Below are 15,498 nucleotides of genomic sequence, written 5' to 3'. Positions count from 1 at the left end.
TTTTTGAATTTTGATTTATTACTCATTTGAGTTGGCCCGAGCTTCGTTGTAAATTTTTAGGCTAAGCTTGGGCCCATGTATCTTCAGTTGAGTATGGGGCAAGTTGAACTTAACCTAGGTATAGTAATCTGAACGAGTGCAAACTGCTTGATGTGCATTTCTATCCTTACTAAGAAGTAACAAGATGTAGTTAAATTTTCAGGATTTGACATCATATATAATCTTGTGATACATGTGAAGATAGATAATTTGCACTATCTTTTTTTAAAGGAATGTCGAACTCATTATTCCATAATTAACATAAGATAAAGGATTCATACAAAAGGCCCTCGAGGTAAGCTTTATATTAGTTATTTGAAATGGGAGAATGCTTAAAAGAGAACTTAAGTTTAGTTGGGACCCAAACTCTCAATTTATGTAAGACTAGTTCTTAACACATGAACATCACCCTTTGCCACTTGGGCAAGAGGGCAGGGTTTGATTCCAGAAGAGTTGGGGGAGGGGAGGGGAGTAGATAGAGTTGATTGAGATATGTTGATTAAAGAGAGTAGAGAGATCCTATTGAGACAGGTGGAGTTCAAATATAGAAGTTCTAATTTCTTACTAGAGAAAATAAAGTGAGCCAATTGGGACATTGTGGTGGGTTTGAAATTCTGTTTCTTATTTATAATATGAGTCCGAGCAAAAAAAGGAGTCTTTAGGGTCTAGAAGCTGAGGGTATGTGCAATAATTTAGAACTTCATCTAAAAAGACTAACTAGAAGATCCTATTTGAATTCTTCAGCTCTATATAAATATCAAAAATGTACCTAATGCATTATCGATGTGGAACTAAACATGTTGCAGGAAATCCTTTGATAACACGGATTTCTATTTCTCAATGATATCCCAGGATCGAGACAATTGGCTGAATCCCGTGAAACCATTTCATAGAAGTTATTGAGAGACAGAAGAGTAAGTTTATAAATCCCATTTATCAAGCGAAAGCTCGCATACAGGAAAGGCAACGAATATTGTCAACCACCGTGTAACGTAAATAGTAGAGATATGGCGGGCATGCTTCCTTCAAAGACTGGCAGATCGATAAAAAATCAAGGATCCTCTTTTGTGTCTGCTCTTTGAAGTTTAAACCACCATGATAGACCGTTCCCCATTAATTGAGTAGACCGCATCACGCATCGTTCTTTTGATAAGAAGTTTATAAACCCCCTTCATCAAGCGAAAGCTCGCAGACAGGAAAGGCAATGAATATTGTCAACCACCGTGTAACGTAAATAGTAGAGGTATGCCGGGCATGCTTCCTTCAAAGACTGGCAGGCCGATAAAAAATCAAGAATCCTCTTTCGTATCTTCAAAGACACAGATCCTCACATACTTCTCTTGTTTGAACCCCAACATTCTCGCCGAGCTAAAGATCCACTTTTATTCAAATCTAATTACAAATACTACAAATCCAATCACAAGTACTTCTATTAGTCCATGGTCAAGTCAAGTAGATCCATACTGCAATATCCTTCAGCTTATATAAGTCATGGGCTGGATCCACTCTAACTCCACTTAATCTATTATATCTTGTTCTTATAAGATATACAGTCATCTGTCACATGCCACTCATGCTAGTGAGATGGAGCATAATAATATAAACCTCATTTCCTGTTATTAATACTAAGGCCCTATTTGGGGGAGCTTTTGGAGGACCAGAAAGCACTTTCTGGCCCTCCAAAAGTACTTTTAGATGAAAAACTGTGTTTGGTAAATTTTTCAAAAAGCTGTTTCAGCTTTTGCGGGAAGCTGAAAACAGCTTTTGGGAGGAAGCTCCAATTTGAAGCTTTTGGGAGGAAGCTGTTTCAGCTTTTTCGGAAAGCTGTATTTTTGACAAAAATGTCCATATTAAAATAACATAATTTTATAGTTTGTCCCTTTATAAACCTAAAAATCTGCTGGAGCCAAGAACCCTAGCCGTCAGACTCCCTTCCGTAAGAAAAGGTATTTTTCTTTTCAATTTTTGTATGCATTTCTTGAACCACATTTTAGAAGAAAAAAATTTTAATCCTTATCCATACCTTCCAAAATCAATCTATTGTTTTTTTTCATCAACCTCGCGGCCCACGCTGAGGTCCTCCTCGAGTATGGACCACGAAGAAGAGCCCCTGGACCGTGGAAAATTATTTTATGAAAAATTATGAAAAATTATTATGAAAAATTATTTTATACTAATAATTATAATATTTTATACCTTTATTTTTGTATTATACTATAAATATAATATCATATTATATTATATCATAATACATTAATATGTTATGTTAAATAATTTAATATTATGTTATATTATGGAAAATTAATTTATACTAATAATTATAATATTTTATACCTTTATTTTTTATTATACTATAAATATAATATCATATTATATTATATCATAATACATTAATATGTTATGTTAAATAATTTAATATTATGTTATATTATGAAAAATTAATTTATACTAATAATTATAATATTTTATACCTTTATTATTGTATTATACTATAAAAATTATATTATATTACATTACATTATAATACATTAATATGTTATTTGAAATAATTTAATATTATGTTATATTATGGAAAATTAATTTATAATAATAATTATAATATTTTATACCTATATTATTGTATTATACTATAAATATTATATTATATTACATTATAATACATTAATATGTTATTTTAAAGAATTTAATATTATGTTATATTATGAGAAATTAATTTATATTAATAATTATAATATTTTATACTTTTATTATTGTATTATACTATAAATATAATATATATTACATTATATCATAATACATTAATATGTTATGTTAAATAATTTAATATTATGTTATATTTCCAAATATTAATTTACTCTAATAATTATATTACTATTATGCTATATTAACATAATATTATTTTATATTACAATAATATTATACTATATCGTATATTTATGTATTAATTTATGTTATGTTTTATTATGTTCTGTTGTATAATACTATGCAATGTCCTTTATGGTAATTTTGTCATACAAAAGTACTTTCTCAGTTTGTTTACCAAACACAAAACAAAGTACCACAGCACTTTACGAATGTAGTTACCAAACAGCAAACAACTTTTTATAACAGCTCTACTTCAGACAGCTCTACTTCCAACAACTCTACTTCCAACAGCTCTACTGCCAGCAGCTCCCCCAAACAGGGCCTAAGATATTCAAAATTAAAGAAAGGCATAGTTTTCTTACTCTACTATACTTTCAATATAAATTTAAGCATTTATAAATAAATGTTGTGTATCTTGCCCTTTTCTTAGGAACCAAGATAGGGACAAGATTGAGTTGTTATGCGTTGAAGGTCAAAAATAACGATCACCAGTGTTATGATGAAAAGTGAACAACTACTCCATCAACATGTCATGTACAACAGATCTACATGAGATTGTTAAATTCAATTCAGAATGGCCTCGGGGTTAAGTGGGTTTGGCTTTTGTCTTTGATTTCAAAGATATGTTTTCACATATTACTTGAGATTTTGAGTATAAGTTTTACTTTTATACTAGAATAAAATAGAAGCAGAGAACGATAACAAATTAAAAATACAAATTATAGTAATAATTAATAAAAGCCTCTTCTCATTCATCAAAAAAGCTAAGTTAACCATAAAAAACCTTTTGATTTAGTAACTATTCTTTTATTTATTTTAATAATACTTAAGATATATTTATAATTCTTTTATTTCAAGTAATCTTATTATTGTTTCGACTTAAATTTTTATTTGTATTTTATTTTACTATTATAACTTATTATATACTATCATAATAGCTAGGAATAGCTCATAAAATATAAAATTTTATAACATGAAAATAATTTTATTTACTAGTAAAAATCTATAATAAGATTGTAGCCTCCCGCTGTTGTTTGTTGCTACTGCAGCACATATTCCTCCAATTTCTCTACCTACAGGCCTTCACATCCTTGATTTGCCCAGGAACAAGATCAAAGTGATCGAGGAGGTCGGAAACCTGACACGAGTTTGCAATCGTGATCTAATTTATAATCCCATCTCCCAAATCAGTCATGATAGCAATCATGGTAGGCACTGGATGTACAGTAAATTTTGCTGCCTTCTTAATTTCTTTTGATGCATATATCTTTAAGCCAAGTGCTTTCTTGGACACAGATTTAAAAACCAATCATCAGTAACTGAACTGAAAATAATTGTCCAATGACTTCTTCAGGACTGTCAAACCGCTTTCTCATCTGACAGCTATATCTTGTTGGAAATAAAATCAGCAGTCTACAGGGGCTTCATAAGCTTCAAAAGATTTCAGTTCTTGACCTAAGCTTTAATAATTTAACCACAGGCAAGGCCCTCTTACAGCTCATTGGCCACAACCCTCCATTGGACCTCAACCTGTCAGGCAATCCAAAGCAGAGCAAAGTTGGGGTCAATTGGTTGTAGAAAGCTGTCTCGAACTCCCACAGCTTGTTTACCTGAACAAATAGCGCCATAAAAAAAAAATGAGGCCAAGGAAGGTGGCAACTAGCAGCATTGCAGGGGGCCAAACTTTGAGGATAGCAGGTCCGATTTATCAGAGGAGGCTGGCGAGACAGGCAAACAAGGGTTTGAGAGCTATGAACAAGTGCAGGACCAGAAAAGGTGACGAGCAGAAAAATCAATACACAGCTTGAAGGGCAAGCACCAACACTTGTGCCATACTCTGCAAGACAAGCATCAAACACTCGGTTCAGAAGAAAAGAAATCATATATGAGAGATAAAATTGACTGTAGATATCGATTAGTAGGTATTAGGGATGCAACATGGAGAACATGCTGCTTCACCTATTCCTGCACAAAGGTGAGAGCAGACATTGTAGACTTGCAAATGAAACAAAGAAACGGGAATCAGAGACTTCTGGCATTACTTGCTTTAATTAGGGTAGTTGTACAAATTGTTTGTAGTTGCTGGTCGCTTTCTTGTTGCCTACATGATTTAAAAGAAATTAATTACTTGAGGAAAAAATAAGTTACATGTTACTTATCACTTTCAAAAAGGGATGTAAGGTGTCACACAGGAAACAGAAGATGGGAAGAGGTAAGGAAATATCCTAAAAAACAAAAAGCAGAAGCTCTCAATGACATATACAAACCTATGAAAATGCATAAAAGATATAAGGAATCTTAAATATTAACCTCTGGCTATCAGTAGACTGCATGGTTTATTAGATTCTTATCCATTATTCCCTAAGAATTTTCCATGCATTTTCTCGTTTATGAGAAAAGAAAATGATTTTTTTTATAAAGGTCATGTTGATAAAAAAAGCACCGGAAAACTTACTGATTGGAGCACACATCATCAAATAACTCATGGAAATTACTTGCAAAACAAATGGTTGAATTCTAAACATATTCATTACAGCTGCAAGTGGATCCAATTGACCCATTGTTGATTTAAACCAACTCAAAAATACAGGGGTCCTATCTGAGCCATGGTAATTTGTATCATGCTTGGATAAAAAAAAACTTATTTCTCAATTCAGATATGGATTGATGCCAAGCAAAACCAATCTAAAACAAATACAATATTTTTTTTTCTGCACCATCCAGACCCTCCTTGAATTTAAGAAACTAAGGTGCTTTTAGGAATAACTTAATGTAGTAAATCAACTATTCGGGTTCTCAATAGTAACAACATGTGATTGTTAGTATGTGGACAGGTTGCTAAGAAAGCATATATCTTGTTATAAATGTTATCTTTTTACGAGATACATTTACGATAAAAAGTAATCCAATTACACCAATTTCCTATGGTTAATGTTGTGGTTGTCTATTTTCTGATTTGAGCTAAAGACCTGATGGATCAATAAAATAAACCTTAAATCTTATCCATCCAAATCTGAGTTTAAGTGGATCAAGCTTAGATCATACACAACTAGGGGTGGCAATCGGGTCGGGTCAGACATAAACGGGTCGGGTCAGATATTAAACGGGTCCGAAATATATAAACCTGAATCTGACCTATTTATTAAACAGGTCAGAAATTACAATCTGAACCCAACCTGTTTAATAAACAGATAATCCGATCCGACCCGTTTAACCTGTTTAATAAACGGATCAATTAAACAGGTCGGGTTCGTTTATGCTTACCCGTTTAACTAAATATTATTATAAATAATTAGAAATAAAATACTCAAAAAAAGGAGAGAGATTAGAAATTACCCGTGCTCGGTCATCGGTGCTTCACTGTTTCCCTCGTCTTCCCCATCGGGGAGCTTATCGGCGCTCCTCGGTAGTCGGCCCGCTATCGTCGTCATCCACCGGCAAGAGAGAGAGAGAGAGAGAGAGATGGGAGGTTCGACGGGGAGAGAGAGAGAGGTGGGGGATTGGGGACCTTGGGGTTCCGTTCGGCAACAGAGAGATGTGGAGCGGTTGGGAGGCTTCGACGGAGAGAGAGAGAGGTGGGACTGTGGGAGGGTTAGACGGAGAGAGACAGAGGTGGGGGGTTGGGGCTTTGGCAAGAGAGAGAGGGTGACTGTTAGTTTGAAATGAAGAGATTAAGAGAGATACGAGTACGACTCACCGTTTCTCTTCCCTTCTTTCTAATTTCTCTGCTCCTTTTCTTTCGTCTTGCTCCTCAGCTCCATGGCGGCTGTGAGATTTCTCCTCCGCCGTGGCTCCTTCGTCGCCGCCCGCTGCTCGGGTCCGAGCCGTCGAAACCCTTGAGTTGCTGTGCCGCACGGGGAGGCGGAAGTAGCCGACATGAGAGAGGAGAGGGCGGAGGTCCGGAGGAGAGGGGAAGAGGGACAGGCAAAGAACTCGGGCGGCGGCGGCGCTAGAGCTAACCCTAACCCTAAAAAGAATGGAGAACAGGAGAATGGAGAACATGAGTGTGGACGGGTGGAGTGATGGAGTCGTGAATCGTGATTCGTGAACCTCACGGCTCGCGCTGAAATTAGGCAGACGCGGGGAGCTGGGCCGACGTGGGGAGCTGGGCCGAGCGGTGAGTTGGGCCGAGCGGTAGCCTGTAGGCCTTGTGGGTTGTGGGCCTGTGGTCCTTATTTCCTTATCTATCAGCCCAAAAATTAAACAGGTTATACGGGTTAAACGGATCAGATATCTAAAACCCGTATCCGACCCAATTACTAAACAGGTTAAACGGGTCAACCTGTTTACGACCCGAACCTGTTTAGGCCAAACCCAAACCTGTTTATGGCGGGTTGAACACGGATCAGGTTGGCGGGTCGGATCATATTTTGCCACACCTATACACAACGTCATCCAATCTCACTAGCTTGCAACCCTAGTATTAGGTTGGTTATTGTCAAGACAAATTTTTACCAGAATGAAACTAGCTGCATCAAAACTGATATCCTCTATTCCTTGAGAGGTTTGAATTTTGACTAAAATTTTCCATTATGAGATTAAGCATCCAGGATGATCAGTTGTTAGCATACCTTCACATTCGATTCCAGTATACAAATAAATAGACTCCATTAAGGATGATCTACGACCCATGCACAACGGCTGCCTTTCAATTATCAATACTGTGCCTAAATACCCCATTCTTCAGAGGAAAAGAAGTTCATTTTGTTTGAAAGATCGCTTAGGTGTGCGAAGACAAAATCTTGCCAAATGTCAATATATGTCATTCACTCTCTAAATTCTGAGTCGCACAAAGATAACTAGCGTAGCATGATCTGGTGGTTTAATTGGTGAACAAAGCCAAAATCTAAAACTGAGATGTTCAATGGGATGCAGACTGGTTGCTGAAATTGCTCTTAATTGTAGAGTGATCGAAAAGATGGAAGCATAGGAGGTTGTGATTAGTATTTCTTAAAATATCTGGTGGTTTATTGCATCTATAAAGCCTTCTACAGTGGGATCTCGTAAGGACGCTACTGTTATAACATAAAAAACCTTCAAGTTTGGAACTTGGAAGCAAACCAGAGTGGTGGCTTCTTTGCACTAGGTTCAATAGGAAAAGGTAAGAAGGTTGCTCACCTGGAAAAGCAGCAAAATTCTGATATCACAATTTTGAACGTAAATCTGCAAGAAAGCTTGTAAAGGTGTTGCAGATGAGGTTTTAAATTATTCCAAGCAATTCCTTTTAATAACAAGTAATTACAGAAGAATCAAGCATCTTCCAATTTGAGAAACTGAGCACTAATTGTAGGATGAGAAGTTATAATACCTTTAAGAAAAATAACTGAGGAGATCCAGCTCTACTTGACTGGGTGAATTGAATATCACTCGGTTTGGAGGGAAAGGGGAGCGCTCTATGGTGTGTAAGCCCTGATGCCTCTCTCTGCACAACATGCCTGCACCCCTCTTTGTCTCTCTCTCTCTCTGCCTCCAAACACACACCCCCTTTTTCTCACTCTTACCACCGATGCTCTCTCTCTCTCTCTCTTGTATCTCTCTCTTGCATGCCCCATGCTCCCTCTCTCTTTCTCCTACCTCTCTTACATGCCCATGCTCTCTGTCCAGTATGCTCGTCCCTCTTGTCTTCCTCCCTCTCACACACTCTTCCTTATGTTGAGAATCTCTCTCCGTTTTTCTCTCATGTCAAGCCCTCTTCTTGCTGCACTCTCTCGCATCCTCTCAGGATAGGCAACTCTTTCTTCTCTTCTCTCTCATCTCTCACTCGATCTCTCCTTCTATTGCTCGCTATCTCTCATATGTACTTCTATCGTTACGAGCAAACCGGCTAATATTCTCCTTCCCATCTTGTTTTCTCTCAAGGCTAGAGGCTAGGGCTTCTCATCTCAAGGAATAAGAGGAGGATAGAAGGCATGAATCATCAGGTGATTGCATTTAGTTAAATACCTCACCCTATAATTTTGGAGTCCTATGTGCATTTAAAATCTATATAGATTGATCATGCATGTCAGGGTAAGGCTCATGTATAATAGAATTCTTCAAATGATAGATCTCAGATGTTCCCATTTTATGATTATTGCAATTATTTCTCCATGAATATCAGCAGTGCAATAGTCTTACTACTTTAAATAAATTTATTTAGGGGTTTTCTTGTGTTTTATGGGACATATAGCAAGATTAAGCTTCAGCCCCAGGCTACCAAGTAGTAGTTTTCCCTTGCCTAGAGCCACCATTTGGTGGTTGTTCTTGTGGATTTTCTGCCCTAAGTTGTAGTGCACCTAGAGGGCTTCTTAATTGTTTAGGCTTTGTGGTTTAGCCATGAAAGAAAGGTTATGCAGCCCCCTATGGGGGAAGATCTATGTTTTAGACCTAGGATCGAGCTTTTGAGTAGTCATATGAATCTAAATAAATGTCATGATCGTGTTGTCTAAGGTTGGGATAGTGCAGTCGTTGCTCCTTGTTGGAAAGATCTACTTATAAGTACTCGTGATTTGGTAAGTTACCTCTATCACTTATAATAGGTTGAAAATTAAATTTTATATAATTATTTATTCGAAATGACATTAGATGGATTCATTACATTGAAAACATGGTATCATGTGCTTAGCTTTTAAATAGTTTGTATTGCAAAATTAGCTAATTGTATCCCCTTGAAAGCTTGATTTTATGGTTACACATTAAAAACTTATATTATGAAAATAAATAGTTTATGTTTTTTATAAATACAATATTTTTATAACTTGGATGAAGTACGGAGGAGCAACAAGGCTCTTAACATTTATTGAGATGGAAACCTGTTATTTTAGGAATTTGTGTCAATTTGAAAATGAAAGGATTATTTACATTTTGGGAGCTTTGTTTATGCGAATTACTTTGGAAATTCTAAATCTTAACTGGGTTTTGGACATTGGTGAACCTTTGAGAATGATACCGAAAACAAAATTATGACTTGTCTGAACTTTCTCAGTTTGACTATGATCCCGCCTAGCTAGTAGGCTCATCATTTCCATTGTTGTACTCAAAGACTATTTTCTTTCAAGCCTTGTTACAGGGCAAAATGGGGTTGTGCTAATCGTTGGTATTATTATACTCAAAAACTAGTTTCTTCCATGCCTCCATCATAGGACCAAATGTGATTTCAAGCCAATACCAGATGGCCAAATGTGGTTTCAGGCCATCTCATGGGGCTAATTGTGGCCATAATCATAAAGACACAGAGAGTGAATAAATTGTATAGCTAAATTTTCAGAAAACTCATTGAAAATGTTCAACAATTATTTTTTTATTATAGTTTAATTGTTCCACCTCTTTTACAAGTTATCACTTGTTGAATTTTTAAAATTACTGATTGCTTACAAAGTGAGATTGTAATTACTCTTTGTTTCATAATTTACTTCCAATATTTTCATGAACTTACTGTTATTTATTTATTTATCTATTTTACTTAGGCTTGATCCCTCTAGTGGTGTTAATGGTAACTTATTGGGCTAATTAGCTCACTTTTCCATGTTTTTGTTTTTCTTTTGAAAACACCAAGAACTGGCTACTGGTTACAGGTAGTGAGCATGGAAGGCTTAGACTATGTTTGGTGTTGCTTCTGTTTTATAAAAAGAGAAGAAGCCAGAAGCAAGGTTTTCTAGCTCCTCCTAAAAAGCGTTTTTATTTCCGCTAGAAGTAGTCAATAGTTGAATCCAATCTTTCCTATTATTTACTATCCATAGTAGTGCAAAAGAAAGGTCCAACTACAGCAGCACTTTTCGTAAAATGTTGCCAAACACATTGTCCTTTGGAAGTGCTTTGTGCATTAATCACAAAAGCACTTTTTTAAAGCACTACCAAACATGCCCTTTGGTTTGGAACTATTGTCTTAGTTCTTGTTAGCCTTAGTTGTGCTATAACTTAGTATGTTGTGGCTGTCAGCAACTTTGATAAATATATGTTTTCAAAATTTCGTATTAGTGGATTTCCTTAGTTTTGGAGATTTGTTGGATTGGATTCTAGTTAGTAGTTGGTTTTTTTTAATAGTGTGGTTAATGGATGCTTTGAGCCTGACAATTGTTTGTCATGTGGAATTTGAGTAGAATATTTCTTTTTGTGGATATTGTTGTAGGATTATGAATTCCAAGTATTACACCTTGCACGTCTTTTAGAACCTAGAACTATGGGATATGCAGTTATTTGTCATGTGCCTTGGCTCATGCATTCGAGTTGGAAGCATGAGAAAAGTACACTTCACACTATCTTCCATTTTGACATCTAGATCATTATTGTCATTGCCAATTTCTTTTTTTTAATAGTAATATTGTTATTGTCATTTTCGACTTTTCACTAGTAGTAGTCACACCCATTACCAACCAGTACTAACAACAAACCTGACCTACTTTGCCAGCATAAAAGCAAACATAATCTATTTCAAAAATGAAAAAGGCAAAGGTTTCTAAAATACCATATAAGTGAAACAATAGATGAAGCAAGGAGGAAAAAGAGAAAAGGGTTAAACACGAAAAACTTGAGACATCCACAACTCTTTGAAAACAAAAAATACATGGCAAGACTGCCTCATCCTACATGCCCAAGGTTAAAGAGACAATCTGATCCAAGCCACAGCCACACTTATAGATGCATAGACATATGAAGGCATATATGCATGGATTGTAGAAAAGCAACAAGATGGAAAGTTGGATTAGAGGCTAAAGAGAGGATGAGATGAAGAGATAGAAGAAAGTAGGCAGAGAGACAAAAGGTATGGGGTCTTTTGACAGAAAGTGAGAAGGTTCTCTATTATAATAGCATTATCTCCCAATTGAGACTTAATAAATAGGTGAGAACTATAGCATAGGACAATGAATTTATGAAGTTCTATTTCCACCAAGAAAATTATAAAAATGAGGCTCTCAAGAAAAATCTATGGTTTGATCAATCTCGGTCCACCCTAATTGTTAGGATCTTTGGCTTTTCAATGCTAGGCCATATTCAACATCCTAGTTGCAAGAACCAACCAATCAACATTCCAGTATCCATGGTTCGCCATAACGGTGCGTACCATCCCATACCGGACATACTGCACCATACCAATACCAAACCAAGATGCAGACCGAGTCTTGGTATGCCGAACCGACTCCCGTACTGAGCGTATCAATATTGTAACAGCATGGTATTGATACAATATCCGGTATTGAGACAGCAAACCTTGTTAGTATCCATACCAAAAGGACATTCTACTAAAACAGACTACATTTAGAATACTTGTAAATGAAGCTTCAGTGCCCTTTAAAACCTTAGTTAACTCACTTAATTCAATAATCTTTATAACCTTAATCCACTCCCTCAAGTAGCCCAAGTCACATTAAGAGAACTTGCATCATTATCATCTAACCTATAATAGCTTTCTATCAAATGTTTCCCAATGCAACTATCATTCAACTCTTTCACTCTATATACTTGAATCAAAATGAAAATGCACATAGTCTTTACTGGTACTTTGTGAATTATTGACCTGGCTTGCCAAAAAAATTCCACCCAAACCCAATCCTAGTTGAGGAGAATCACTCATTAGTTACACCTTCCACAATGCATGCTAAAAAGGATGGAAATCCTATACTTTGAATGCCTTAAACATCTCGGAACATATACATTCAAGCAACCAGTATTACAAACTCAAATTGCAAGTCTTGAAAAGGTCAAAATCATAGATATGCTTGTTACTCTCTGACATCAAACATCTGATTTCATCATCTCATCTCCAAGCCACCCAGCAAAACTACTCGAATCAAGTCCATCACTCCTTCCCTTGCAAGATCCTAGCTTCACCATTACCAATGCCAAATCCTCATCCTCTGACAAGCATGGATCTTTTGATAACCCACTTATTAACACAAAGACTTGTATAGAAACTACTACTACAAGAATATCCTTCATATTCTCCAATATAACATTACTCCATGTTTCAGCAAATTAGGACTATCAAAATCCACTTCCTTTGGAGTCCTAAGAGGCTGACAAGATTTTAAAAGTTCTCAAGTTCCAAACATGCAATTGAATACTAGTCAGCTTACACCAGAAGTGGACTCTCTCTTTTGTTGTCATAGCACCTACTTCCCTACCCAACAAGAAAGAAGGAAACATTTACCTCTTTTAAGCTTAATTGTAGGATTCTTTTCTTTAAGTGCTACATTGTCTCCAAGGGTGCATTTCTACTTTTCTATTCATGTGACCAGTCTTAGACTGTTCTTAGCTTTCTTTTGCACATTTCCGTAGATATTGCTACCATGACTCCAACTAAATCACAATGAATTAATTTGCACTCCTTTTGTCTTTTGCTCCATTTCAGAGCATAATCTGATAAAAATATATTATACATTTGGTCATAAGTTAGATTCCAATAAGATTTACCAAGTATGACAGTCCACAATTTGGATGCCTCTAAGGCCAACTTGCTTTGTTTTCTCACTTAACTCATCCATGTCAACACACATCATAAAGCTATAATCCTAAGTTGAGATGCATGAATAGGTACCAATACCAGATAATGCTATAAGGTGCCAAACATTAAAAAATAGACATAATGAACATCATCATATACAACAATATATCTACAAATATATATCAATAATTTTTAATCTATTACAAAACAAGACTGAATATTGATATATTTCCTGCAAAAAGATTTTACTAAACATAAGGAGATGAACTACGCATCATCTATGAAATAACAGTCATGGATTGTACTGCAAGAATGGCAAAACTGAGCCACACAAGTCATAAGTCTTATTAACACAGGTTGAATTATTTGCCTTCTATTCTAGAATAATATCTACATGCTGCCATTATAGGCTTATTATAGGATTACACTATATAGTTTATCTTTGTTATTTTGGTAATCTATGTAATTTGTTTTTATCCTATCATAATCTTATGTTATATTAACAGGTACAATGTGATTTGAAAAAAAATGAAGGCTTAGCTTAAGTATTGGAACAATTAATTGATTTGATTGAAAGAATTACACATTACTAAGATGTTAGCGACAAACCAAAATAAAGCAAGAAAAGTGAATCAGTGATGTGTAAGTTCAACAAAGAAAAAATAATATGTCAATGAGAACAAGAAGTTACCAGTCAATAGCCTGTAACTGAATTACTCAAATACCCCTAAAATGGAGGAAGTTGCCTCAAAGCCCCAATCTCATGCAAGATGCCAGTTCCAGCAGCAATCAAATAGACCCAGCCTGCCCTGCTGCCTTCATTGCCAATGATGTTCCCTTCTCAAATCAATCTACATTAATATATAAAATAGCCACTATCAGCCATTAATCCTTTTTTCAACAATTGCCTCGCCTCCTTCGGATTCTGTCATGCATGCATATCTATGCAATTTCTCATTGAACACCACCTGCGGGTCCTTCTCGATCAAACTCCCATCATCCTTATAAGCATCCTTCAAGAATACAGCCCAGTTCATTGCAGTGCCTGCAAGATAAAATGCCCGGGGCTGCTTCAAAAGCATCTGGTACGTATGCTTTGTGAGGCTAAACTCTTCCTTGAACTCCACAAGATGGTGAATCCAAGCCCTCTTCTCCAATGTCAAGCTCAGGAATTCATGAATCACGCCTACCCGGTATTTCTCTGCCTCCAGCGACCATGGCTTCAGCTCCGACCCATCAGAATATGGCGACACCAAGGGGAGAGTAGTCAGAGAGTTCAACGTTCTCTCGTCATCCTCCTCCAGAGGTAAGGACTTTCCATGGGGAATGGTAAATTTGAAGGTCCTCAGAACCCGGGCCTCATCGGGGACAAAGTCGCGCTCCAGGGTACTGACGGCAAGCGCCGGATCCCACTCCACGAGCTCGAGCACATGGCGGCCGTCGGGGTCCACGGCGATGCGGAAGAAGTCCGGGTACTTGCGGACCCGATCGCGGAAGTCGTCGGGGAGGCCAAATAGGAGGCGGCAGTGATGGAGCTTGGCGAGGGGGATCCGGCGGCGGGCGGAGATCATGAGAAGCTTGCGGACAGTTGTGACGCGTTGGGGCTCCATGGCGTCCATGAGGGCGCGCTCCTCTTCGAGGAGGGAATCCATGAGGGGGGTGAAGGCGAGGTAGGGCTTGGAGTCGGGGGGGAGGCGGGGGAGGTGGAGGAGGAGGGGGTGACGGGCGGCGAAGCGGGAGACCTTGCGGCCGCGAGGGAAGCCAAGCTCGCGGTGGAGCTTGCCGGCGTCGGCGAGGGGGAGGCCCCGGCCGGGGAGGCCGGCGAGGAAGGACTTGGTGCGGGTGATGAAGCGGAGGTGGGCTTCGCCGTGGAGGATGGTCTCGAAGTGGGGGACGAGGCGGCCGGCGTCGTGCTGGATGGGCCGCACGCGGGGGCTCTGCAGCTTCTTCCGGAGCTTCTTCCGCTGCCGGCAGTTGAGGAAGGGGAGGACGTCAGCGGCGGAGGGAGCGGAGGGGGCGGCGGAGGCGGCGCCGGAGGGGAGGTTGCGGTTGGGGTTAGGTTTTGGGGAGAGAAGGGAGGAGAGGTTGGCGGTGGCGAAGCGGCGCCATGCCATGAGCTCGCTTGGGAGAGGGAGAGGCTTTACGATTGAGGTTCGAGTCGTTATGATATAAGA

The 15,498-nt window shown here is 37.8% G+C and overlaps 1 protein-coding gene across 3 annotated transcripts; it reads right to left on the bottom strand.

Moving 5' to 3' along the window:
* Positions 1-4,126: 4,126 nt before the first annotated feature.
* On the bottom strand, positions 4,127-15,473 carry LOC103722401 (protein WHAT'S THIS FACTOR 1 homolog, chloroplastic). Of its 3 annotated transcripts, none has more exons than XM_008812949.4 (3): positions 14,016-15,473; positions 4,947-5,005; positions 4,127-4,741 (listed from the first exon to the last, which is right to left on the bottom strand). In XM_008812949.4, exon 1 carries the CDS (start codon positions 15,436-15,438, stop codon positions 14,203-14,205), a length of 1,236 nt encoding a protein of 411 aa, XP_008811171.2. In that variant the 5' UTR covers positions 15,439-15,473; the 3' UTR covers positions 4,127-4,741; positions 4,947-5,005; positions 14,016-14,202. The 3 variants fall into 3 exon arrangements, with proteins under 3 accessions (XP_008811171.2, XP_008811173.2, XP_008811172.2); XM_008812951.4 differs by lacking the exon at positions 4,947-5,005 and having other exon boundaries at positions 4,127-4,434; positions 4,515-4,741; XM_008812950.4 differs by lacking the exon at positions 4,947-5,005.
* Positions 15,474-15,498: the final 25 nt, after the last annotated feature.

This window comes from Phoenix dactylifera, unplaced genomic scaffold (genome assembly GCF_009389715.1).
Source record: "Phoenix dactylifera cultivar Barhee BC4 unplaced genomic scaffold, palm_55x_up_171113_PBpolish2nd_filt_p 001409F, whole genome shotgun sequence".
Lineage (NCBI taxonomy): Eukaryota > Viridiplantae > Streptophyta > Magnoliopsida > Arecales > Arecaceae > Phoenix > Phoenix dactylifera.
Note: the sequence above shows the minus strand (reverse complement) of the source record. Positions and strands in the feature narration are given on the sequence as shown.